At 44.1% G+C, this 25,276-nt stretch overlaps 1 protein-coding gene and 1 non-coding gene across 11 annotated transcripts in view; both read left to right on the top strand.

The window, feature by feature from the left end:
• Positions 1-23,551, top strand: part of SLC26A8 (solute carrier family 26 member 8) — a 91,184-nt gene extending 67,633 nt beyond the window's left edge. For 4 of the 10 annotated variants that reach the window (XM_024983630.2, XM_005223336.5, XM_059880373.1 and 1 more), the window contains 10 exons: positions 270-347; positions 6,221-6,316; positions 7,621-7,727; positions 7,809-7,878; positions 8,279-8,371; positions 8,477-8,608; positions 14,204-14,569; positions 21,125-21,179; positions 21,280-21,464; positions 22,767-23,551. In XM_024983630.2, coding sequence (XP_024839398.1) covers positions 270-347; positions 6,221-6,316; positions 7,621-7,727; positions 7,809-7,878; positions 8,279-8,371; positions 8,477-8,608; positions 14,204-14,569; positions 21,125-21,179; positions 21,280-21,464; positions 22,767-23,186 — 1,602 coding nt within the window. In that variant the 3' untranslated portion in view covers positions 23,187-23,551. 10 annotated transcript variants of the gene reach the window in all.
• LOC112443915 (U6 spliceosomal RNA) lies at positions 3,899-4,005 on the top strand. The gene has a single exon (XR_003032316.1). It is a non-coding gene; the product is annotated as a U6 spliceosomal RNA (small nuclear RNA).
• Positions 23,552-25,276: the final 1,725 nt, after the last annotated feature.

The raw sequence follows: 25,276 nt of genomic DNA, 5'->3' as shown, positions 1-25,276 counted from the left end.
TTCAAGCCCATCTGTAGCTTTTCAGGAAACCTTGATATGTGCAGTCAATGAGTATTTATTGAGTACCTGGTGTGTGTTGAGCATTTTGACAAGAATTGACAGTGTCAGCTTACCGAAAACGCACTGATGTTAGCTGGTTATACATATTCAACCCCTTTTAAGAAAAAGACAAAAAACAGACATGCTTGTCACCAAGCAGAAGGCCTCAGTTGCAGACAGGGACCAGTCCATTCCTGATGGTCTCTCTCCAACTGGCTCTGTCTCCTCAGTTTGCATCTCTGGTAGGCGCAGGCATCATGCTGCTCCTGATGATGAAGATGGCACGCTTTTTCTACAGACTGCCAAACGTAAGTAGACCTGATCAGATGCCTGAGTCAGATCACATCTTGGTGGGGGCATCTCTGAGGGGAACTGCATTCTGCTCATCTCCAGTGGTTGCCCCAGGCTATTTCTGGTTCCTTTCCTTTAAAATAACTGCCTCTACCATACAGGATTTCCCTGGTGGCTCAGACGGTAACGAATCCATCTGCAATGCAGGAGACCTAGGTTTGATCTGTGAGTTAGGAAGATCTCTGTGGGAGGGCATGGCAACCCACTCCAGTATTCTTTTTTTTTTTTATTTATTTTTTAAGTGAAGGATAATTGCTTTACAGATTTTTGTTGTTTTCTGTCAAGCCTCAACACTCCAGTATTCTTGCCTGGAGAATCCCCATAGACAGGATCACAAAGAGTTGGACACAACTGAGTGACTAAGCACCTCACAGAACTAGGAGTTAAACACGATAATATGTATAATGTAGAGAGAACAGTTTTGAGCTAATAATAAGCGCTCAAGAAACAGTTGTGATTCTTCTCATCCTCATTAATCTTTTTTTTAAAATTGCTTTAGCTATAAAGTAAGCTTTTAGAAGTAAGGATTCAGTTAAATATGACCAAAATAGACTTCAGATGCTAGAACGCCCATTCCCAACACAGGCTTGGAAACTCATTGTGCATTCATGCCATCTGTTTTCCTAAACAGTTTCCAGAAGTCCTTGTTCTGCATTCATGTGAACTCAATCTCCCCACCGCTGCCACCCTGCCTTTTGGTCAGTTCACAACACTAAAAGTTGAGTTCTAATCCTGTATTCAGCTAGAATACCTCTATGTACTATGTACCATTCCTTCCCTTTGTGTGAAATGAATGATGACTTTACATTTAGAGATGCCAGTTGCATTAATTACTGACTATAATCAATTTGTTCTAAGTTACAGTATAGGTCAATGCCCAGTGTCCATGACTTCTTTTTAAATTTCCTCCGTGTTCCCTTTAGTCACTTTCGATAGTACTAAGATGGGGAGGTAGGACTTCCCTGGTAGCTCAGTGGTAAAGAATCTGCCTGCAATGCAGGAGACCTGGGTTCAATCACTGGCTTGGGAAGATCCCCTGAAGGAAGGGCATGGCATCCCACTCCAGTACTCTTGCCTGGAGAATCCCATGGACAGAGGAACCTGGCGGGCTACAGTCCATGGGGTCGCACAGAGCTGGACATGACTGAAGCAACTAAGCAGCAGCAGCAAGGGAGGAGGTTTTATTCCTGGTGCAGCAGCTTGGTTACCCACTGATGTAGCAGTCCCTAAACTGGAGTGGTTGTAAATATTATACCCATCCTTTTAAACATGTTTGGGACTTCCCTGGTGATTCAGTGGTAAAGAATTCGCCTGCCAAGCAGGAGACGCAGCTTCAATCCCTGGGTCAGGAAGATGCCCTGGAGAAGGAAATGACAACCCACTCCAGCCCAGTATTCTTGCCTGAGAAATCCCATGGACAGAGGAGCCTGGCAAGCTACAGTCCATGGGGTTGCAAAAGAGTTGGACACGACTTAGCAACTAAACAACAATTCCGCCTGGTGAATATCACATTTCAGTAGAACAGGACCATCTTAAGGCTGTCGCTGCCTTTGGTTCTTGTGATTCAGGGATCTTGGAAACCAGCCATGCAATATAGGCATGGTGGGTGGGATTAAGCCTGTGTTTACCACACAAGCTGTCCTCTGCTTCCCAGCAGAAGTCCTCTCCAGAATGGGGCTTATGCAGCATCTTTGGACTATAACCCTTGGGAGTCTATTTTTGGTGGGACACTCACTAATTTACTTTGGACAGTGATATTTTTCCTTTATAGCCTGAAGAATCAGAATTAAAAAAAAAAAATCTCAAATAAAAATCTATCCGAATTCACTGCCGAGTAGTGATAAAAGTGAGGCTTCCCAGATGGTTCAGTGGCAAAGAATCTCCCTGCCAAGGCAGGAGATGCAGGAGACGTGGGTTCGATCCCTGGGTTCGGAAGATCCCCTGGAGAAGGAGATTGCAACCCACTCTGGTATTCTTGCCTCAAAAATCCCATGGACAGAGGTGGGTTACAGTCCACCTTACAGAGGTGGGTTACAGTGGGGTTCCAAAGAGTCAGACATGACTGAGCACACATGCATACATGCACAGTGATAAAAGCAGGGAAGCCCCTCCTTACTATAAATATGCTGGGGATAGAACAGCCCTTGCTTTTGGCCAACCATGTTCTGGCACGTTATTTTTACATCATCTAGTTAGGATGTTGCTGGGTGAGAAAATGTGAACACAATCTGATCAGTGGAATAACTGAATTTCTATAACCGTGGCTCTCTGAGGATTAGACTATGAATGATTCCTTCCTATTTTTATTGGATATAATTGCTTTACAATGTTCTGTTAGTTTCTGCAGTATAACATCGTGAATCAGCCATAGGTACACATATGTCCCCTCCCTGTTGAGCTTTCTCTCCCATTCCACCCCTCTAGGAAGCACCTATCCCTCCTTCTTTGAATGACTATGGGTAGTTTGTTGAAAAAGTCTTGGGAGAGTAATTGGTAGAGCATCCTGGCAAGGATCTCAACTAGTGAGCAAGGGACCCAATATACATTTTTTTAATGTAATACAAATAGTGTATTCAATATTGTTCCAGTTTTGTGTGGGAAAAAAATACATAGGCTATACCAAAATGTTCTCTTGTATGATGGAAAATATATATAAATTCAATTCTTCTTTGCACATGAGCATGTTTTATCTTAATATTCAGAAAGGTAAAAATTTTATTGTATATTTCATGAAAAAGATTTGTTTCCCTGTCATACTCCGTGTGTGTGCTCAGTCTTTCAGTCATGACCAACTCTTTGTGACCCCATGAACTGTAGCCCACCAGGCTCCTCTGTCCATGGAACTCCCCAGGCAAGACTGGAATGGTTGCCATTTCCTCCTCCAGGAAATCTTCCTGACCCAGGTATCAAACTTACGTCTCCAGTGTCTCCTGCATTGGCAGGTGGATTCTTTACCACTGAGATACCTCGGGAGCCCTCATACTTCATACCTCAAGCCAAAAGTCTTGTAAAAACCCTATGAAGTTGAATTTCTTATCTTTCCTACCACATCTCCCTGCTAATTGCAGAAATTTGAGGAGATTCCTGACTGGTAAGAAGATGAAGCTGGAAAACAAGTAATTTCTGCTGACTTCATTTTACTTCCTCCCCCCTCTTACTGACTTGTTGCATCCAACTGGTTACTGAGTAACCTCAGAAAACCAGAGTAAGCCTGGATCCAAGCCACTTCCGAGAGTGGGATCAGTTCTAACTGGCTAGATGGCTAGGAAAAGGTTGAAAAATGTTTCTTAAAGTATTCTACTTTGAGGCCCTGATGATTTTATACCCCCATGAATATTGATCTTCATTTTCTTATATTTAAGACACTGTCTTTTCACTACAAAAGAAGACCTGCTTACTTTTTAAGCTTTGGAAAATTCATAATAGATAAAAATCTATTTTATAGATAGATTGGTCACACACTGAGGTGGCAGTCCCTGAAGCCACAATCACAAATAAACCACTATTAGTGCTCGCTTTGGCAGCACATATACTAAAATTGGAACGATACAGAGAAGATTAGCATGGCCCCTGCGCAAGGATGACCCACAAGTTCGTGAAGCGTTCCATATTTTTTTGTATTACTCAGCCATTAAAAAGAATACATTTGAATCAGTTCTAATGAGGTGGATGAAACTGGAGCCTATTATACAGAGTGAAGTAAGCCAGAAGGAAAAATACCAATACAGTATACTAACGCATATATATGGAATTTAGAAAGAGGGTAACAATAACCCTGTGTACGAGACAGCAAAAGAGACACTGATGTATAGAACAGTCTTATGGACTCTGTGGGAGAGGGAGAGGGTGGGAAGATTTGGGAGAATGGCATTGAAACATGTAAACTATCATGTATGAAACGAGATGCCAGTCCAGGTTCGATGCACAATACTGGATGCTTGGGGCTAGTGCACTGGGACGACCCAGAGGGATGGTATGGGGAGGGAGGAGGGAGGAGGGTTCAGGATGGGGAACACAGGTATACCTGTGGCAGATTCATTTTGATATTTGGCAAAACTAATACAATTATGTAAAGTTTAAAAATAAAATTAAAAAAAAAAACTAAAAAAAACCAAAAAAAACCAAAAACAAATAAACCACTATTAACATTTTGGCATATACCTAACCAATATTATTCTCTATGAACAGATAGTATTTACTTTGTATGCTGTTGTTGTTTAGTCACTAAATCGTGTCTGACTCTCTGCAACCCATGAACTGTAGCCCGCCAGGCTCCTCTGTCCATGGGATTTCCCAGACAAGAATATTGGAGTGGGTTGCCATTTCCTTCTCCAGGGGATCTTCCCAACCACAAGGATCGAACCCACGTATCCTGCATTGGCAGGCAAATTCTTTACCACTGAGCCACCAGGGAAGCAGCCTTTACTTTGTGTAATTGTGATCTAACTGTACACACAATCTGGTATTCTTGTTAATTTCATATATAACATGATACTCTTACTATCACTTATTAATCAGTTTAAATTAGTTTATCTGAGTTTTTTTTTATTATAAATAACACAATAGTGAGCAATTTTGTACATCTGCCCTTTTCTATATTTAGGATAGATTTTTAAGGGGAAAACAAAAGTTCTGTATGAAAGCATATCAATCAATATTTCTTGCTCAGTTTCTTCAGTCATGTCCAAGTCTTTGCGACCCTATGAACTGTAGCCTGCCAGGTTCCTCTGTCCATGGGCTTCTCCAGGCATATACTGGAGTGGGATACCATGCCCTTCTCCAGGGGATCTTCCCAACCCAGGGATCAAATCTGGATATTTTAAGTCTCCTGCATTGTCGGGCGGGTTCTTTACCACTAATGCCCCCCCTGGGAAGCCCTAGTATTTCTTAATATATGGCCAAATTATTTTTCAAAAGGTCAATACCCATTTTTAATGGAATGTCCTCAGTGTTTTAGATTTGCTAATTTAATTTGATGGACCAAAACAGTGGTGTCTCACTGTTGAAATAATCGTAGTACATCATGATTAGGCTTGGGATAAAAAAACACCACCAAATTGAAACTATTTCAGAATTTCTGTGAGTGGAAATTCTCTTAATTTGTCATCCCGTCTGAGAATGGTTTCTAAGCAACATCAGTCACATAGGTTATGTCAAGCAAACTAGACAAAGCAAAGTCAAATAGGCACAGAATAGGACACATGGCCAAAGGCCCCAGCCTTCCTATGGGTCTTGCCTCATCCTTCCACCAAAAGTGGCCACATGGAAACAGAAGGGACTAGATGATCACGAGTTGTGGCTACTCTTCCTCTCACTGTCTGTGTAAGTAACCAGTGATCTGACTCTAAAAAGGGCATGTGGGAGCTTCCCTTGTGGTCCAGGGTTAAAACTTCGCCTTCCAATCCAGGTGGGTTATGAGTTCAATCCCTGGTCGGGGAGCTAAGATTCCACATGTCTTGCAGCTGTAAAAAACCAAAACATAAAACAGAAGCAATACTGTAACAAATTCAATAAAGATTTTAAAAGTGGTCCACATTCAAAAAACTCTAAAATAAAAGGGGCTTTTGAGAGCTGTTACTGGCCAAATGAGTCACATGGCCTTGCTGTGTCTTGTGTGTTTGACAAATTATAAAGGTGAGCAGAGGCAAATGTGGAGAATACCTATTTGATTGGACAGTGAGTGGCAGCACAGACCTGCTATTTGTATGAAATATTAGTGCAGAATACCTCTGTGTGGCAAGGCTGACCAAGTCTCTGTGGTTCCTTTGTGGAAATTTGGAAGCTCTACCCCTGAAGGGAAAATGAAGCAGGGTTTATTTTTTCCCCACAGGCTATAGTGGCTGGTATTATCCTGAGTAATGTCCTACCCTACCTTGAAGCTGTTTACACCCTACCCAGTCTGTGGAGGCAGAACCAGTATGACTGTGTGAGTGGAGATGCACTGGGGAGGTTGGGAAGGATGGAGGGGAAGCCTTCAGAGAGAGAAGAGAACAAACGAAAGTGATCAGCGTGAACCCACCATCTGATGCGTCTCTGCTGTTGCTCAAAAAACGGGAGTCAAGGTTATTTGGTGCACAGAAATACTGAGACCCCATTCCAACTATATGAAGTTGGATAAAACAGAAGTCATTAAGCAGCTGCAGTTACACACAGATCTAATAAAAAGGGTTCATCATACATGGCATATTTGAATGCCTTTTAATCTGGTTAATAGAACTACATTCCAGGAGAGGGGAAACAAATCCTAACAAGAAGAGGGCGTCTTGCCAGGAAGAGTAACTGATGGAGTGCTCCCCTTTTCTCTAGAGAAGAAAACTAGAGGACATATAGGGGAAATAGCAAGAAATGAAAGATAAGGGATGATGATGCAATGACAGGAGAGGGACCCGGAAGAGGAAAGAGATCATTTTTGGATCCAGGTCCCTGAGAAGTCAAGAGGGGAATATGGTCCAGTGTACAGTTAGAGCTTCTGGTCTTTGGAGTGGAGACAGCACTTCCAACAGCCCTGGAGAGAACAAGGGAAGGTTGAGTGCAGAGACTAGCAAATGGCAGGTGGAGTAAACAGTTAAGGGACTTTCAACCCATCTTCTTTTAAAAAAAAATTTTTTTTATTGGGGTATAGTTGCTTCAACGTTGTGCTGGTTTCAGGTGTACAGCAAAGTGAGTCAATTATACATAAACATATATCTACTCCTTTAAAAAAAATTCTTTCCCCATATACACAGTCGCGTATAAATGTCAGTCCCAACCTTCCAATGTATCCCTCCCCCTCAGCCTACCTTCTTTATGAAAATGAAAGTCAAATCACCTGCTGAGAGATGCAGTAGGTGGTGGGACAGGGGCTTGAAAAGGATATTAAAGATTCCTAATGACTATCATGGGTCTTAAAATAGCAACCAGTAATTTGGTGAGTGTTCTGGGTTGCTTTCCAAACAGTATTTCTAATCTCAATAAATTATATAAAGCAAATATTGTTAGCCCAATTTTTCACAAGCGGAAACTGATGTTTTAAGAGAAAACTAAAGAGAGATGTGACCAAGAATGCATAAAAGAATTGCTAGGCAGCCCTGGGGCCCAATCATTTGTGACAGCATCAGTCCACGTGGCTGTGGAATTTGATCTCTAAATCCTAGGTGTTGGGAGAGAAAGAGTAAAGGTGAAGACTTGTGATTTTCTCAGTTCTGCTTGTTGTCATGGTCTCCCTTTCTCCTCCTCCCTCTTTTCCATAAGCTCATTTGGATGGTGACGTTCATGTCTGCAATTTTACTGGGACTGGATATTGGACTAGTTGTTGCAGTAACTTTTGCCTTCTTCATCATCACTGTTCAGTCACACAGGTACTTTGTCTGGGGTGATAGGAGGTGGGCCATGTCAAGGTGAGGCAACTGTGACCTAAAGGCAAATGCATTTCCTTACAGAACTAAGATTCTCCTCCTGGGTCAGATCCCTAACACCAATATTTATAGAAGCTTCCAAGACTATCGGGAGGTAAGAATCCAAATGAGTCCCACTCCTTTGCCCAAAGGATGAGATGGACCAGGCCTGCTGCTTAGTATTTCTACCAAAAAAAAAACACACAAAAAAACTAAGCTCCTTTGTTCCTCTCTGCTGCACTGCAGATACGCATTTACATTTACAAAGTGATGCAGCCAGTTAAGGATAATTTTAAATGTACTTCAGAGGGAGGAGGGCCAAGAAAAAGAGAGGTGTGAAGAAATAAGAGGGGAAAAGAAGAAAGCAGGGGGTGAAAACCAGAGGGAGGAATTTGTTAGTTCTTGATGCTTATAAAGAACACAGATTCTCCAGGATGTTCTAAGGATTTTTTTTCCCCTTACTCCATGAAAGAGCTGAAAAATTGCCCTCAAGTGTGCATTTATTTGTCTTGCAGGTTGCAAACATTCCAGGGGTGAAGATCTTCCAGTGCTGCAATGCCATCACATTTGTCAATGTTCACTACCTCAAGCGCAAGGTGTTAGAGGAGGTGAGGGCTGTCCTTTGCTTCTCCCCACCTGCTTCCCTCTCAGTCCCAGAGTGTTCTCCCCTCCCCTACTCAACACTTGAATTAGACCCAGCATATGTCTTTCAGATTGAAATGGTAAAGATGCCTCTTACAGAAGAGGAAATTTATACCCTGTTCAGTCAAAATGAAGAGGGTGCACAGCGAGGAAAGATTTGTCGGTGTTACTGCAACTGTGATGAACCAGAGCCATCGCCCAGGGTTAGAAACACCTCTTCTTTTCTCCTACATTTTATAAAGAAATGCACTAGTAGAGTTTTTTTTTTAAATTATTTATTTGTTTATTTGTATGGTTGCACTGGGTCTTCGTTGCTGTGAGCAGATTTTCTCTAGTTGCAGCACGCGGCTACTCTCCAGCGCACAGGCTTCTCGTTGATTTCCTTTGTTGCGGAGCACAGACTCTAGTGTTCTTGCCTGGAGAATCCCTGGTGGACTACACTCCATGGTATCGCAAGAGTCGGACACTACTTAGCGACTAAACCACCAACCACCACAGACTTTAGGGTACACGGGCTTCAGCAGATGTGGCGCATGGGCTTCCTGCCCTGCGGCAGGTGGGATCTTCCCGGACCAGTGATCGAACCAGTGACCCCTCCATTGGCCGGCGGATTCTTATCCACTGTACCACCAGGGAAGCCCTACACTAATAGTTTTCTAAAAAAAGAGAAGAAAATCTAAACCCCTCCAGGGATTTTAACCCATAGATGAACCATGAATAATCAGAAATATCCATTTCTACTCAGAAATGGAGACAGAGGTTCCCTTTCAGGTCAGATCTTGCCCTGAGAGTAGGAGGCGGGAGATGTCTCAAGTTCTGACTTCCTTCTCAACGACCAGTGACTTATATGAGCTCAGAGCAGTCTGCTCGTTGAGATTGTCACCAGTTCCCTGGTTGTCCCTGTTTTCCTTGACTTTAATCTTAGCTCCCTGGCTGTAGATTTCTGAGAACGAGTGATTGAAAGATTGTTTCCTAATTTGCAGCAGGGTCAAGGGCAGGGTCAAACTGGCTGGGGTTCCCAAGGGTCTGTCAGGGTCTCCTAATATCACCCTGTGACCAGGGAAATGATGATGTCATGGGGAGGGCGGAGAAGAAGACATGCTTCAGAAGATTATTCTAGTGGCTGAGTTAAAGTGCTCATTCATTTCCAACTCAGATTTGGTCTAAATATTCCTTTTCCCCAGAGCAGGGCTGTTCATTTCCATCTTTGAGGATTTCATGTGTGCCTACACCCTGGAGCGGCAGCTGTATCTACACACACACACACACACATGCACACACACACATTTCCCATCCCCCTCCTCACATGGGCACCGACAAATACAGAGCATGCACTTGTGTGTGTGTGTGTGTGTGTGTCTGTGATGCAGCATGGACTGTAGCCCATCAGGCTCCTCTGTCCATTGGATTTTCTAGGCAAGAATGGAGGAGGAAATGGCAACCCACTCCAGTGTTCTTGCCTGGAGAATCCCAGGGACAGGGGAGTCTGGTGGGCTGCCAACTATGGGGTCGCACAGAGTCGGACACGACTGAAGTGACTCAGCAGCAGCAGCAGCAGCAGGCAAGAATACTGGAGTGGGTTGCCATTTCCTTCTCCAGGGGATCTTCCCATTCCGGAAATTGAACCCACATCTCCTGCGTCTCCTGCTTTGGCAGGTGGATACTGAGCCACCCGGGGAAGCCCATTCGCATTCCCATACAGCTGAATGGAGCATACTTCTCCTGAGCTCCTGGAAAATACCAACTTCTCTGCCAAGAGGACTAACTCTACTAGTAGAATTAACACTGTCTCTGATTTTTATTTTGCATCCACATTGCACTGAATATGGTAGAGAGTGTTGATAGGGCATCAGAGAATATATTTTAGAGTAGGGTACAATCATCTGGCATTTGTTGGGCTTATACTAGGGTACCCAGAACTATGACACTGTGGAAAAGCAAACCAAATGTTTAGCGGCCTCTGCCTCCAGGTCTTTCTTCTTAATTGTGGTGTAAAGCAGATAACATAACATCCAGCATCTGAACCATTTTTCAGTGTACAGTGCAGTAGTGTTAAATACATTCACCTTGTTGTGCAATCATTACCACCGTATATCTCCAGAACTGGAACTCTGACCCACTTGGCACTTCCTCTCCTTTCCAGACCCTGGCGACCACCATTAGACTTTCTGCTTCCATGAATTTGACTATTCCAGATACCTCATATAAGTGGAATCATACAGGATTTGTCTTTTTGCAACTGGCTTATTCCATTTAGCATAATGTCCTCAAGGTTCATTTGGGTTGTTCTTTATTTTAAAAGTTTTTCATGGAAAAATCTGAACGAATGCAAAAGTAGAAACAAGTATAATGAGCCTCTGTGTACCCACCAACCACTTTAAGATATATCACATCATATTCAATCATGTCATCAATACCCCTACCCACCTATAACCCATCAAAATCACAGGGTTGTTTTGGAGCAATTCATGGAATTGTAAGTCAACTGAGGGAATTGCCTGGCAGTGCAGTGGTTAGGACTCTGCTTTCACTGCTGTGGGCCCAGGCTCAATCCCTGGTCAGGGATCTCAGATTCCACAAGCTGTGCTGTCTGGCCAAAAAAAGAAACAAACTGGAGAGACAACACTCTACTAATGTGACACTTAAGGTTATTATTGTATTATATCTGTCCAAAAATATACATTATTTCCCATCTCTGAAATTTAGATGTATCATATAATCAATGGCAATATTATAGTTTAATTTGCAGTGTTTTCTTTCTTTCTTGATAGCACAAAAAGTAGTGGTGATGAAAATAGGGTGGTGAAGCACACCATGCAGCATATTGCTATGTTCTAAATTGTGTGTCTATATTCTAACAACTCTGAGACTTCAGGTGAAGAAAGATGGGCATGAACTCAAAAAGGCAGGGAAACATCACGGTAGTAACGGACTTAAGCCGGGCAGGAGAGAGAAAATTGGATTTACGTCAGGTAGGAAAAAAGAGGACTCCCAGTCCATGAATAGGTTTGGGCAGAAACACTGAGGTAAAAGTGAGCATGGGGTTGTCAGAATAGGGGCTTCCCTAAAGGCTCAGCAGTAAAGAATCCTCCTGAAATGCAGGAGACATGGGTTCGATCCCTGGGTTGGGAAGATGCCCAAACACTCCAGTTTTTTTTTTTTTTTTTTTGGAGGGGGGCGCCTGAAAAATCTCATGGACAAAGCCACCTGGCAGGCTACAGTCCAAAAGATCGCAAAGAGTCAGACACGACTGAACTACTGATCACAAGCACATCAAGAGTAAGAAGCTTGGCCTGGGCAGTAAGTTCAGGCAGACCCAGAGGGAGCGGATTGTGAAAACTCTTGAAAGAGTGTAGAGCAGATGGAGACAAGTGGGGAGGCTCTCGGAGGTTTATTTTTTAGTATTTATTTGGCTGCACTGGGTCTTCATTGCAGCACGTGAACTCTTAGTTGCAGCGTGTGGGATCTAGTTCCCTGACCAAGGATAGAACCCAGGGCCCCTGCATTGGGAGAGTGGAGTCTTAGCCACTGGACCACCCAGGAAGTCCCTCAGAGGTTTATTCTGCCTGGAGAACCTTGAATCTCCCCACCACTGAACCCCACCGTCAGCTGTCCCCCCCAAGGCCTGGCCTCAGTGACTGTCAAGACTTGGGGAACATCTCTCTTCTTGGAACTGTAATATTATCACTTGTCCACACCATTTTTAGAAATACAATATATACTATCATGTATTGTTATCTTTACATTTTTCCCTATTTTTAAAGTTTATTTCACAAGCAGCATTATTAGAACAGATTTTTCTTGAAGAAACATCATCCCAACGTATACTTCTGTAGCAAACAAATTCTTCACTTTCCCACATGCCTTCCAGTTCTTGTCCGTATAGATTGCTGTTTTTGCTCAGTTGCCAAGTTCTGTCCAACTCTTCGAGACCCCATGGACTGCAGCACACCAGGCTTCCGTGTTCCTCAGCATCTCCTGGAGTTGGCCAAAGTTCATGTCCATTGCATTGGTGATGCCATCCAACCATCCCATCTTCTGTTGCCCTCTTTTCCTTCTGCCTTCAATCTTTCCAAGCATCAGGGTTTTTTTTCCCAATGAGTCAGCTGTTTGCATCAGGTGGGCCAAAGTATTGGAGCTTCAGCTTCAGCATCAATCCTTCCAATGAGTATTCAGGGTTGATTTCCTTTAAGATTTCCTTTATAGGTTTTTACTCATCCTTTAAATGGACATGTGCCCTCTCCCCAGGTAGAATCTGGCCACCATGACCGCAGAGTCAACATTCACCTCTTTCTTACCATTGTATTCCTGAGGCTTGGTTCTGTCCTTAAGCAATGCCAAGCACCCCAGGCCCATTAGGAGGGTAAGAGGCTGCTGCTGCTGCTGCTAAGTCGCTTCAGTCGTGTCCGGCTCTGTGTGACCTGATAGATGGCAGCCCACCAGGCTCCCCCGTCCCTGGGATTCTCCAGGCAAGAACACTGGAGTGGGTTGCCATTTCCTCTTCCAATGCATGAAAGTGAAAAGTGAAAGTGAAGTCGCTCAGTCGTGTTTGGAGTGGAAGGTAAATACAGCCATGCTTTAGGAACTTCTGTCTTCTTGAGGAAGTTTGACAGACAACAGTTTCACTGATAAAAGAAGGAGGGTTGAGAAAAGGGACTGATGGAAGAAATCCTGGTTTGGCCAAAAAGTTTGTTCAACTTTTCCATAAGCAATTATAATCCAATACTTCAAAGTTATAGTAGGTGCTGGAGACTAATTAGAACCCAGGGATGAGGGAAAAGAATAAAGATGATTTAAAGTCTGGCTCACTAGGACACGGAGAAGGCAACGGCACCCCACTCCAGTACTCTTGCCTGGAAAATCCCACGGACAGAGGAGCCTGGTGGGCTGCAGTCCATGGGGTCGCTAAGAGTCGGACATGACTGAGTGACTTTGCTTTCACTTTTCACTTTCATGCATTGGAGAAGGAAATGGCAACCCACTCCAGTGTTCTTGCCTGGAGAATCCCAGGGACGGGGGAGCCTGGTGGGCTGCCGTCTATGGGGTCGCACAGAGTCGGACACGACTGAAGTGATTTAGCATCACTAGGACAATGATAATGTCGCTGATGCACGTGGGGGAAGTTGGTGGGGCGGGGAAGGGGATGCTGTGAGTGGTGAGGATCAGGGAAGATGAATGTGGCTTTATATACATTGTTGTTTAGTAGCTTGTGTCCGAATCTTGTGACCCCATAGATTGTAGCCCATCAGGCTCCTCTGTCCATGGGATTTCCCAGGCAAGAATACCGGAGTGGGTAGCCATTCCCTTCTCCAGGGGATCTTCCCAAGCCAGGGATCGAACTTGCATCTCCTGCTTGGCAGGAAGATTCTTTACCACTAAGCCACCAGGAAAGCCCATGCGTAAACAGATGGCTAATGGGAAGCTGCTGGATAGCACGGGGAGCTCAACACTGTGCTGTGTGACAACCTAGAGGGAAGGGATGGACTGAGGGAGGGAGATTCAAGAGGGAGGGGATGTGTATACTACTTGTGGCTAATTCACGTTGTTGTATGGAAGAAGCCAATATAATATTGTAAAGCAATTATCCTCCAATGAAGAAAAAGATCAATATGGTTTTAGTCACAAGCTAGAAGTGACAATGAAATATCTAAGGAGAAAGGTATAGTGCGTGGTCTGTGTTTTCTAAGAGTTTTCCAAGAGCAAGGGAAGTGAATTAGTAGATAGAAACAGCATAGTTGCAAATACTTCCAGCCTTATTGGAGTCTTATCATAGTCCTCCCCTAACTCTGTTGTCCCAGGTTATTTACACAGAACGATATGAAGTTCAACGGGGCCGAGAGTCCTCCTTCATTAACCTGGTCCGCTGCTCACGTTTTGAGAGCATGAACACAGCCCAAACTATGTCTGAAGACCAAGTACCGTACATAACATCTTCCTCATCTCAGAGAAACCCAAACTATGAGGAGGTGGAGAAAGTTTGGCTTTCTGATGACCCCTCCAGGAGCATGACGATCACACTCCCTGAGGCTTCTGATACTCAGGTCAGGGCTACAAAACTCCTGCCTTACTCGACTTCAACTATTCTACCCAGCATCCACACCATCATCTTGGACTTCTCCATGGTACATCTTGTGGACGCACGGGCTTTGGTTGTATTAAGACAGGTAAGTACTAAGGAGGTGTTCACAAGAGCTCTGATCCCTGACTGAGTCCTATTAGTCACTGATCAGCCGCTCTGTGACTCCTAGGCCACTAGAAACTTGCATACCAAAGACAGTTTAAGGTCAACCAGAATAAAAAGAAAATGAAGCAACTCTGATTTACTAAATAAGGGTTGGTTCCCTAAGCATGGCATGTTGTTTCTCAAGGACTAAAAATCAGAAAACTCTTAACACCATTGAAACAACCATCTGTGCCATGCCCAGCAACTCCCGGCACATCCTGGGAGTTAGCTACAATAAATTTCAAGGAATAGGTTCAAATGCTACAGAAAAGAGTTCACACAGAATTCTCTACTATTCAGCTGCTCTAAAAGGTACTCAGGAGGTTTGAAGAAGTTGTGATGAAGTGACACATCAAGTGTGAGGTTGCCCAGTCCAGTACCCAAGTCCAGACCCATAAGGATCTTCCCCGGTTCCCTCTTCATTGCCTGCCTCTTTGGGTGAAAAAGGCAGGAAAGATTTTTCCTTCAAAAGCAGTGTTCCCTGAGTCCTGATTTCTCTCCCACCGTCTCGTTTCTCAGACAGTTTTCATTTCTCTCCTTCTTATACAAATACGGACAGTTTAGGGGCACAACCAACCATACTGTTTTTATTGTTTAATGTCTCATAAGCACAAAATGGGTTTTCCTGGTTGCTCAGATGGTGAACAATCCACCTGCAGTGTAGGATACCTGGGTTTGATCCCTGGGTTGGGAAGATCCGCTGGAAAAGGGCATGGCCATCCACTCTTCTTGCCTGAAGGATCCCCATGGATAGAGGAGCCTGTGGGCTACAGTCCACGGGGTCGCAAAGAGTCGGACACAACTGAACAACTAAGCACAGCACACAGCAAGCACAAAATAGTGCTGTGGGAAGCTGCTAGTGGGAACCTGCCAATAAAGCACAGGGAGCTCAGCTCCGTGCTCCGTCATGACCTAGAGGGTGGGTGCAGGGAGAGTAGAAGGGAGGTCCAAGAGAGAGGGGATGTATTATACATATAGATGATTCACTTCATTGTACAGCAGACACTAATGCAACATTGTAAAGCAATCATATTCCAATTTTAAAATCTCATAAGTATCTTTTTCTCAGGCAGCTTTTCTCTTTTCTTTCTCTCTCGCTGTTGCTCCTGCTGGCTCAGTTTCACATATCCTGAATCCACTCGCTTCCCAGCTCTGACTGCACCCACCTTTTTTTTTTTTTGAGAGCTGCTCCTTCAGCTGACTTTCCTTCTTTTATGCTCAAATTCTATGTAACAAAATATTTATAAATATTTTATCCTATTTCTTATTCCCAAGCAAATATGATTCTGTTTTAAGTGAATCCAGCTCCTCTTTGGTCTAAGGCAATAGGAAGCTTGTCATAGCAGAAAGTGGTCTGTGGATGTGTGCTCTGTCCTGGCTTGACTGCCACCCCCTGTCCACTGGACCCAAGGTAACTTATTAAATTGTATTGGGTCTTGGTTTCCTCATCTATGAAATGAGAGGCTGAGAAGAGGTTTACATTAAGTGTTTTCCCATCCATGAGACCCTCTCCCTTCCATCGCCCCCCCCCCCCAACTCCATTTGTAGACTCAGATATACTTGATTATATCTTATCTTTGGGACTGCCCCATTTTCAGTTCAGTTCAGCCGCTCAGTCGTGTCCGACTCTTTGCGACCCCATGAATCGCACCACGCCAGGCCTCCCTGTCCATCACCAACTCCCGGAGTTCACCCAGACTCACGACCATCGAGTCAGTGATGCCATCCAGCCATCTCATCCTCTGTCATCCCCTTCTCCTCTTGCCCCCAGTCCCTCCCAGCATCAGACTCTTTTCTAATGAGTCAACTCTTTGCATGAGGTAGCCAAGTACTGGAGTTTCAGCTTTAGCATCATTCCTTCCAAAGAAATCCCAGGGCTGATCTCCTTCAGAATGGACTGGTTGGATCTCCTTGCAGTCCAAGGGACTCTGAAGAGTCTTCTCCAACACAACAATTCAAAAGCATCAATTCTTTGGCACTCAGTTTTTTTCACAGTCCAACTCTCACATCCATACATGACCACTGGAAAAACCATAGCCTTGACTAGACAGACCTTTGTTGGAAAAGTAATGTCTCTGCTTTTGAATATGCTATCTAGGTTGGTCATAACTTTCCTTCGAAGGAGTAAGCGTCTTTTAATTTCATGGCTGTAGTCACAATCTGCAGTGATTTTGGAGCCCCCCAAAATAAAGTCTGACACTGTTTCCACTGTTTCCCCATCTATCTCCCATGAAGTGATGGGACCGGATGCCATGATCTTCATTTTCTGAATGTTGAGCTTTAAGCAAACTTTTTCACTCTTTCACTTTCATCAAGAGGCTTTTGAGTTCCTCTTCACTTTCTGCCATAAGGGTGGTGTCATCTGCATATCTGAGGTTATTGATATTTCTTCCAGCAATCTTGATTCCAGCTTGTGCTTCTTCCAGCCCAGCGTTTCTCATGATGTACTCTGCATATAAGTTAAATAAGCAGGGTGACAATATACAGCCTTGACGGACTCCTTTTCCTATTTGGAACCAGTCTGTTGTTCCATGTCCAGTTCTAACTGTTGCTTCCTGACCTGCATACAAATTTCTCAAGATGCAGATCAGGTGGTCTGGTATTCCCATCTCTTTCAGAATTTTCCACAGTTTATTGTGATCCACACAGTCAAAGGCTTTGGCATAGTCAATAAAGCAGAAATAGATGTTTTTCTGGAACTCTCTTGCTTTTTCCATGATCCAGTGGATGTTGGCAATTTGATCTCTGGTTCCTCTGCCTTTTCTAAAACCAGCCTGAACATCAGGAAGTTCACAGTTCATGTATTGCTGAAGCCTGGCTTGGAGAATTTTGAGCATTACTTTACTAGCGTGTGAGATGAGGGCAATTGTGCGGTAGTTTGAGCATTCTTTGGCATTGCCTTTCTTTGGGATTGGAATGAAAACTGACCTTTTCCAGTCCTGTGGCCACTGCTGAGTTTTCCAAATTTGCTGGCATATCGAGTGCAGCACTTTCACAGCATCATCTTTCAGGATTTGAAATAGCTCAACTGGGATTCCATCACCTCCACTAGCTTTGTTCATAGTGATGCTTTCTAAGGCCCACTTGACTTCACATTCCAGGATGTCTGGCTCTAGGTCAGTGATCACACCATCGTGATTATCTGGGTCATGAAGATCTTTTTTGTACAGTTCTTCTGTGTATTCTTGCCATCTCTTCTTAATATCTTCTGCTTCTGTTAGGTCCATACCATTTCTGTCCTTTATCGAGCCCATCTTTGCATGAAATGTTCCCTTGGTATCTCTAATTTTCTTGAAGAGATCTCTAGTCTTTCCCATTCTGTTGTTTTCCTCTATTTCTTTGCATTGATCACTGAGGAAGGCTTTCTTATCTCTTCTTGCTATTCTTTGGAACTCTGCATTCAGATGCTTGTATCTTTCCTTTTCTCCTTTGCTTTTCGCTTCTCTTCTTTTCACAGCTATTTGTAAGGCCTCCCCAGACAGCCATTTTGCTTTTTTGCATTTCTTTTCCATGGGGATGGTCTTGATCCCTGTCTCCTGTACAGTGTCATGAACCTCAGTCCATAGTTCATCAGGCACTCTATCTATCAGATCTAGGCCCTTAAATCTATTTCTCACTCCCACTGTATAATCATAAGGGATTTGATTTAGGTCATACCTGAATGGTCTAGTGGTTTTCCCTACTTTCTTCAATTTAAGTCTGAATTTGGCAGTAAGGAGTTCATGATCTGAGCCACAGTCCGCTCCTGGTCTTGTTTTTGTTGACTGTATAGAGCTTCTCCATCTTTGGCTGAAAAGAATATAATCAATCTGATTTCAGTGTTGACCATCTGGTGATGTCCATGTGTAGAGTCTTCTCTTGTGTTGTTGGAAGAGGGTGTTTGCTATGACCAGTGCATTTTCTTGGCAAAACTCTATTAGTCTTTGCCCTGCTTCATTCCGTATTCCAAGGCCAAATTTGCCTGTTACTCCAGGTGTTTCTTGACTTCCTACTTTTGCATTCCAGTCCCCTATAATGAAAAGGACATCTTTTTTGGGTGTTAGTTCTAAAAGGTCTTGTAGGTCTTCATAGAACCGTTCAACTTCAGCTTCTTCAGCATTACTGAAGAAGCTTAGACTTGGATTACTGTGATATTGAATGGTTTGCCTTGGAAACGAAGAGAGATCATTCTGTCCTTTTGAGGTTATAGTAAATTTGGGCTGTGTTCTCTTCTTCCACTCTTACACTGTAGTTGTAACTTTAGATTTCATTGACCTTACATTATTGAATGTCTCTTACGTGCCAGACTGAGCTGAGCACATTTATATACACTGTTTCATTTAGTTCTCACAACAGCCCTGAGAGACAAGCTATATTTCCCCCTAAGAGTCCTGGGCTCACAGCCAGGAAGGGACCTGTCCAGCACTGGAACTTAAAGCCTCTGACTTGATATCACTCTTCCCCCTGTTCTGTAGCTGTGCCATCCTCTCCTCCCCCTCTCTCTCGTCTTTCATTTTTGTGGAGGCACCATATGGTCTGGTCCTTGGCATGACCCTTCCACACCTGGCCTATGTTGATGACTCTCTGCCCCAGGTCACATCAGGCACCTTAACTCTGCAGCTGTCAGAGACTCACCGCGCACTCTCACACTTTAAAAAATTGCAAGTTACTCCCCAGAGGTCTGACCCTGTGTTTGTTTCTGGTTTGGTTTGTAGCTTCTTTAGTCAGGGCATTTGAGAGGAGTGATTTCTTTGATGCTAGCATCACCAAGGAGAAGGCGATGGCACCCCACTCCAGTACTCTTGCCTGGAAAATCCCATGGACGGAGGAGCCTGGTAGGCTGAAGTCCCTGGGGTCACTAAGAGTCGGACACAACTGAGGGACTTCACTTTCACTTTTCACTTTCATGCATTGGAGAAGGAAATGGCAACCCACTCCAGTGTTCTTGCATGGAGAATCCCAGGGACGGGGGAGCCTGGTGGGCTGCCATCTATGGAGTTGCACAGAGTCGGACACGACTGAAGTGACTTAGCAGCAGCAGCAGCAGCATCACCAAGGCCCAGCCGTTCTTTGTCCTCCCTAACTCTGTGCTGTTTGTTTTGCTCTATACTGCTTTGTTGGAGGAAATGATCGCTTTGTTTACTTCATAATTGATAACTAAAACTCCTTAGGAAAAATCCCAGTGGTTGATCTTATTAGAGATAATTACTCCATTCAAGCTCCTTTTTTAAAAAACTTTTATTTATTTGTTCACTTTTGGCTGCACTGAGTCCTCACTGCTGAGCGTAAGCTTTCTTCAGTTGTGAGTAGGAGCTACTCTTTATTGAGGTGCAAGGGCCTCAACAAGTGCAAAGAATTTTCAGTGCTGGAACTTAAAAGCCATTGCAGTGGCTTTTCTCGTTGCAGAGCATGGATGGGCTCTAGGCGCATGGGCTTCAGTAGTTGCGGCTCACAGGCTCCGGAGCTTGGGTTCAGTACTTGTGGCACATGGGCTTAGTTGCCCCACAGCACGTAGGATCTTCCTGAACCAAGGATCAAACCCATGTCCCCTGCATTGCAAGGCAGATTCTTAATCACTGGATCACCAGGGAATTCCTCAGCTACATTCATGAGATTTGAATCTCCCACTGCTTGTCATCTAGAGTCTGTCTATGGTGGCTCTTTACCAAATCACTTTGTGATTTACCATTTGATCAAGAATGACTTTCTTATTTCTTCCTGGTAGTGAAAGAAGTAGAGTCTGTCTATTTTGTTTCTTTTGACACTTCAACTTAGGCCCCAGGGTTAGAACCTGTTGAGTCTTAGAGTATTAAGGTTCGTGGTGACTTGTTTTGAGTTGAACATTAAGATTTATAGTCCCAGAGCATATGAATGTGTGTATGTATGTGTGTGTTTGTGTGTGTGCATAGGCTGAAATATATACTTGAGGTGTGTATTTGATGTTTATTAATCTGAAGTTAAGTATCTGATGTTTTATTAAATTCAAATACAGGTTTGCAGAGCAGTTCTGAATATGACCCTGAGGGTCCCTGAATACCGTTCCTAACTGCGTCGCTTGACCATCTCTGGGCCAGAACTTGCCACCTCTGTCCAGTGAACTCCAGAGAGAAGGGAGTCACGTGCAAACACTAAGCAATAATACCAAGTTGTGGTTGTTTGTGAGGACCATCCAGTGTGTCCCTGTCACGCCTGTGCCCATGTCTAGCCTAGCACCATCTTCACTTGAACACTATCTCTTTATGTGAACTGTTTCCCCACTTCAGATCACGGACAACCCTCCCTCTCACTCCCCACCCTGCACGAGATCATCTGATTCTCTTCTGTGTTCCTGGCATTTTGGCCATTTCCTGGCCTATAGCAGTTTGCTCATCAGATGTTTACAGAGCTGAATGGGTATGAGGTACATATACCCCAGACAAGTGAATGACCAAAGAGATTGGAAAATTCAGCGAATTCAAAGGCCCTGTCCTCTCCTGAGTGTGAAGACCTCTATCACTGCTTTACTCTCTCCCCACAGATGTTCAGCGCTTTCCAAAACGCCAACATCTTGGTGCTCATTGCAGGGTGTCACTGTGAGTATCCCTCCTCCCAGGCAGAGGGCTGCGTTTTGAATCGTGGGTCCTCTCCTCCCCAGGTGTCTGACCCTGTGTATGTTCCTGGTTTGGTTTGTAGCTTTTGTGGTCAGGTCACTTGAGAAGAATGATTTCTTTGACGCTGGCATCACTAAGGCCCAGCTGTTCCTCACCCTCCACGATGCTGTGCTATTTGCTTTGTCAAGGAAGTTGCCAGAGTCCTCCGAGTTAAGTGTGGACGAATCAGAGACTGTCATACAGGAAACCTTCTCAGAGACAGACAAGGTTGGATGATGTGAGGCAATGGGAATTGGGGGGAGGTAGGGGGAACGTCTAATTAGAGAGAGATGAGCAATGTGCAGGGCAGGTTTGAGTGTGGCTGTCCCAGAATGTGAGATGCTGGAGGGTTCCCTTACCAATTGGTAAAGAGCAGTCAACCTGGTCCCCAGGTTCCCACACTGCCATGACATCTGCATGTCATTCAGGATCCTTTCCCAACCGAAGAAGGGTTACCCCACCCAGAAGGGGCCTCGAGAATCCTTTCACAGCAAGCTCGGTTACTGCCAGTGCCTTACCGATTAACACCTATTTTAAATATCTCCCTTAGCTATGCCCCTACCCTACCCTTGGGATGAATAATAAAACTGACAAACTTCCAGACGTAAAGATCTGTCAGTCTATTTATGACTAGAGCAAAAGGTAGGGATTATGGACAGATGCAAAGCTGAAGAAGACAGCAAGGGTCCAGGTCATGAAGGGCCTTACACGCAGTGCCAGGGATTATACTAAGTCCCCTACATACAAATGAGTTCTGCTCCCAGAGTGAGTTCATAAGTCCAACAAAGCTAGCCTAGGTACCCAAGTAACACAATTGGCTGTATAGTACTGTACTGTAATAGGTTTATAATACTTTCCACACAAATAACACATAAAAACAAACACAAAAAAATAAACATTTCAAGTCTTACAGTACCTTGCAAAGTACAATAGTACAGGACAACAGCTGGCATCCAGGGGCTGGCATCGAGTGAACAGGTAAGAAGAGTTACTGACTGGAGGCAGGGAAAAGAGGTGGGAGATGGTAGAGCTGAAGGATCGTCAGCAATAGGAGATGGAGGGCAAGCTGCAATGTCACTCATGCCTAACATTGACAGGCAGAGGTTCTGGTTCCTTGCTGGAACCAGATGCGCATTCACATCTTTGGAAGCTCGCAACTTGGTTTGTATGTAGGGGACATACTATACATTAGGGGGTTGGAAAGACAAGTAAAATCAAGAAGACAAGACATTCGGGAATGCTGACAAGACCACAGTTGTTTAACTGGATGATCATGAAATCCAGGCTGGCTTAGAAAAACTAGAGAAGTTGGAGGTTATGGATTAATGGAGCCTGAAGCATAGTAAGTAACTGGGAAACTAGAGAGTGCCAAGAAGATGAAAAGCAAATTTAGGCCAGAAATATTTTCTACTTTGCCAGGAACCCGTGCTTTCTGGTACATTAAGTCCTACTATATTCTGAAATCCCTTGACTGTTCAAAAATTAAATGTACTTGGGAAGTTTTAACCCATCTAACTGTGTGTATTTCAGAAAGAAGAATCAAGACATAAAACAAACAGAAGTCTTATAGAAGCCCCCAGAAGTAAAAGTCCAGGCTTCTCCTTACTCCCAGACCCAGAGATGGAGGAGGAATCAGACTTGGATCTATATTCCACGATACAGATGTCTAAAGACCATGGGCTGGATCTGGACCTAGACCTGGATCGTGAGGTGGAGCCTGAGTCAGAGCTGGAGCCTGAATCCGAGCTGGATCAAGAGACAGAGCTCGAGCCTGAGCCAGAGGCCAGTCCCAAGCCGAATAGGCAGAAGTACTGGTCTCTGTTTAGGGCTATAATTCCCAGATCCCCAACTCAGACTCAGGCTAGGACACAGTCAGTAGACAGGAGACATCAAAATGTGAAACCATATACATCCAAGGCTGACACCAGTGAGGATGCCTTGGAGATCTAGGAGTAAGGCATCACATTTCCTTGGCAAATCCTCCCCACCCAAACAGGGCCACTTGGCCCGGAGATGCAGGTTACTTACAAACTAGCAGTACTTGCTTGGTGACTCCTCCACCTGCTGGCCTCCTTCCGTGCTCAGCACTGGGATCGCACTCCCAGATCACAATGCTAACCAACCAAGAATTATCTCTGAATTCCTTATCCAGGCTCACTTCATCTCATCTTCACCAGAGGTTCCACTGAGGACTTCCTTCTTCATACCCCTCACCCTTGAGATTTTTTTTCAGACCACCTCTAACTTATTCCCCTCATCTCTGTTCCCCTTCCTCCAAAGAGATGAGGCTCAAATAAAATACATAACTCTAGTTATATCTGGACCCTTCCTGCATCTTCTCTCTTCTCTAAGTTCTATATGCTGAAGAAAATGTCAGGGGGAAGAAATTCCAGAAGTGGGTACACGGGAAGAAAGGAGCAATAGAAAGAAAAACTGCGTAGCATCTGTACTTTATATGTAAGTTATCTCCACTGTGGCTTCCCTGGTGGCTGAGATGTGAAAGAATCCACCTGCAATGTAGGAGACTCAGGTTCTAATCCCTGGGTTGGGAAGATCCCTTGGAGTAGGAAATGGCAATCCACTCCAGTATTCTTGCCTGGAAAATTCAATGGACAGAGAATCGGACACGACTGAGCGACTGACACTCTACTATCTCCACTGTACTGGGGGAAATAGGCAGGTTAAGTCAGGCCAGCCTGTGAAGGCCTGTAGTACAAAGAACTGTTAAGCTGAAAACAGTTTTGCTATCACTCCAAGGTCAGGATCTTGACAGTTTCAGAAGGCCAATAAACTGGACCACCTGATGTGAATGTTAGCTCTATACAACTCCCCGTGGTCTTCAGATTACCTTCACCATTACTTCTTTCTTACAGGTTTTTAAGATACAGGCAATCTAGAATCTGTACTGTCAGTGGGCCAAATTCAGTTAAAATCTGTGACAGACACAAACTCCTTAGGAATGGAGAAAGTCAATCAAGTCACTAGTTTGGTCCAAATTCATTAAAGAAAATTTCCCCTCCTCCATTAAAAAAGTCTAGTATTAAGGTACAACCTGAAGAGAAATATAATCTCCTGGGCAAAGGCATATGGAATACTGAATTTTATTTCCCACTCAGTAAACAAGATTCCTCTTGCTTAGATAATCAACTTCTCTCACCTGTTAGATGAAAGAAATACTTTTTAAAGTGTGTCTCTTATCACAGAGCTAGCAGGTGCATTTACTCATTCTGCAGACATTAAGCATCTGCTACAGCACCCCAACTGTGGGCTAAGTAAAATAGTAATATCCCTCCCTACCTGACACATGTATAAAGTGAGACATAAGTTTTGTAACTAGCCCAAGGTCATATACAATCATAGACAACCTTAAAAGAGGTGGGAGCCCAAGTCACAAGCTTCGTTTGTTCCTGTTTACTCAGCACATTTACTGAACTCCTACTATGTGCCAACCATGGTCCCAAGTGCTGAAGACACAAAACAAGCAGTATAGATGACAAAAATAATTATAAATTGTGATAAGTACCCTGAAGATAAAATACCAGAAACCCAGAGGGCATAACATCAGGAGGACCTGTACCTATCTTGGGTGCAGGTCCTCTCAAAGAGGTCCTCTCAAAGCATCTATCACAGAAGCTCTTCCTATGGTGATGGCATATGGCCTTGCATCGGATAGACAAGAGAGAGACTTAAAGCAGGGCCCAATGACTGCTAGGAAAGCAGAACCAGACGGGTGACCAAGAGTGGTGACCGTGGGTAAGTACAGAAGCTGGGCAGTCAGGGACACCCACAGGTGGAGCCTCAGGGTGATTACCATGGCCCCAAGGGTTCAACCAGAAACTGGGTCAGACCAGGAATGAACTGTCAGGAACATTGAACTGTGGCAGGAACAGGCACAGAAACGTTTCAAAACCAAGAAAACATTTCACATTTAAAACAGGAGACTAGGAAGTGCATGGAGAGCCCAGTTTCTGTGAATGGCTGCCCTCTCATCCCAGCTCCCTTTCATGCCCACATTTCCATCAGCGGAAGGTCTTTCTGAC

Source organism: Bos taurus, chromosome 23, assembly GCF_002263795.3.
Source record: "Bos taurus isolate L1 Dominette 01449 registration number 42190680 breed Hereford chromosome 23, ARS-UCD2.0, whole genome shotgun sequence".
NCBI classification, from domain to species: domain Eukaryota; kingdom Metazoa; phylum Chordata; class Mammalia; order Artiodactyla; family Bovidae; genus Bos; species Bos taurus.
Note: the sequence above shows the minus strand (reverse complement) of the source record. Positions and strands in the feature narration are given on the sequence as shown.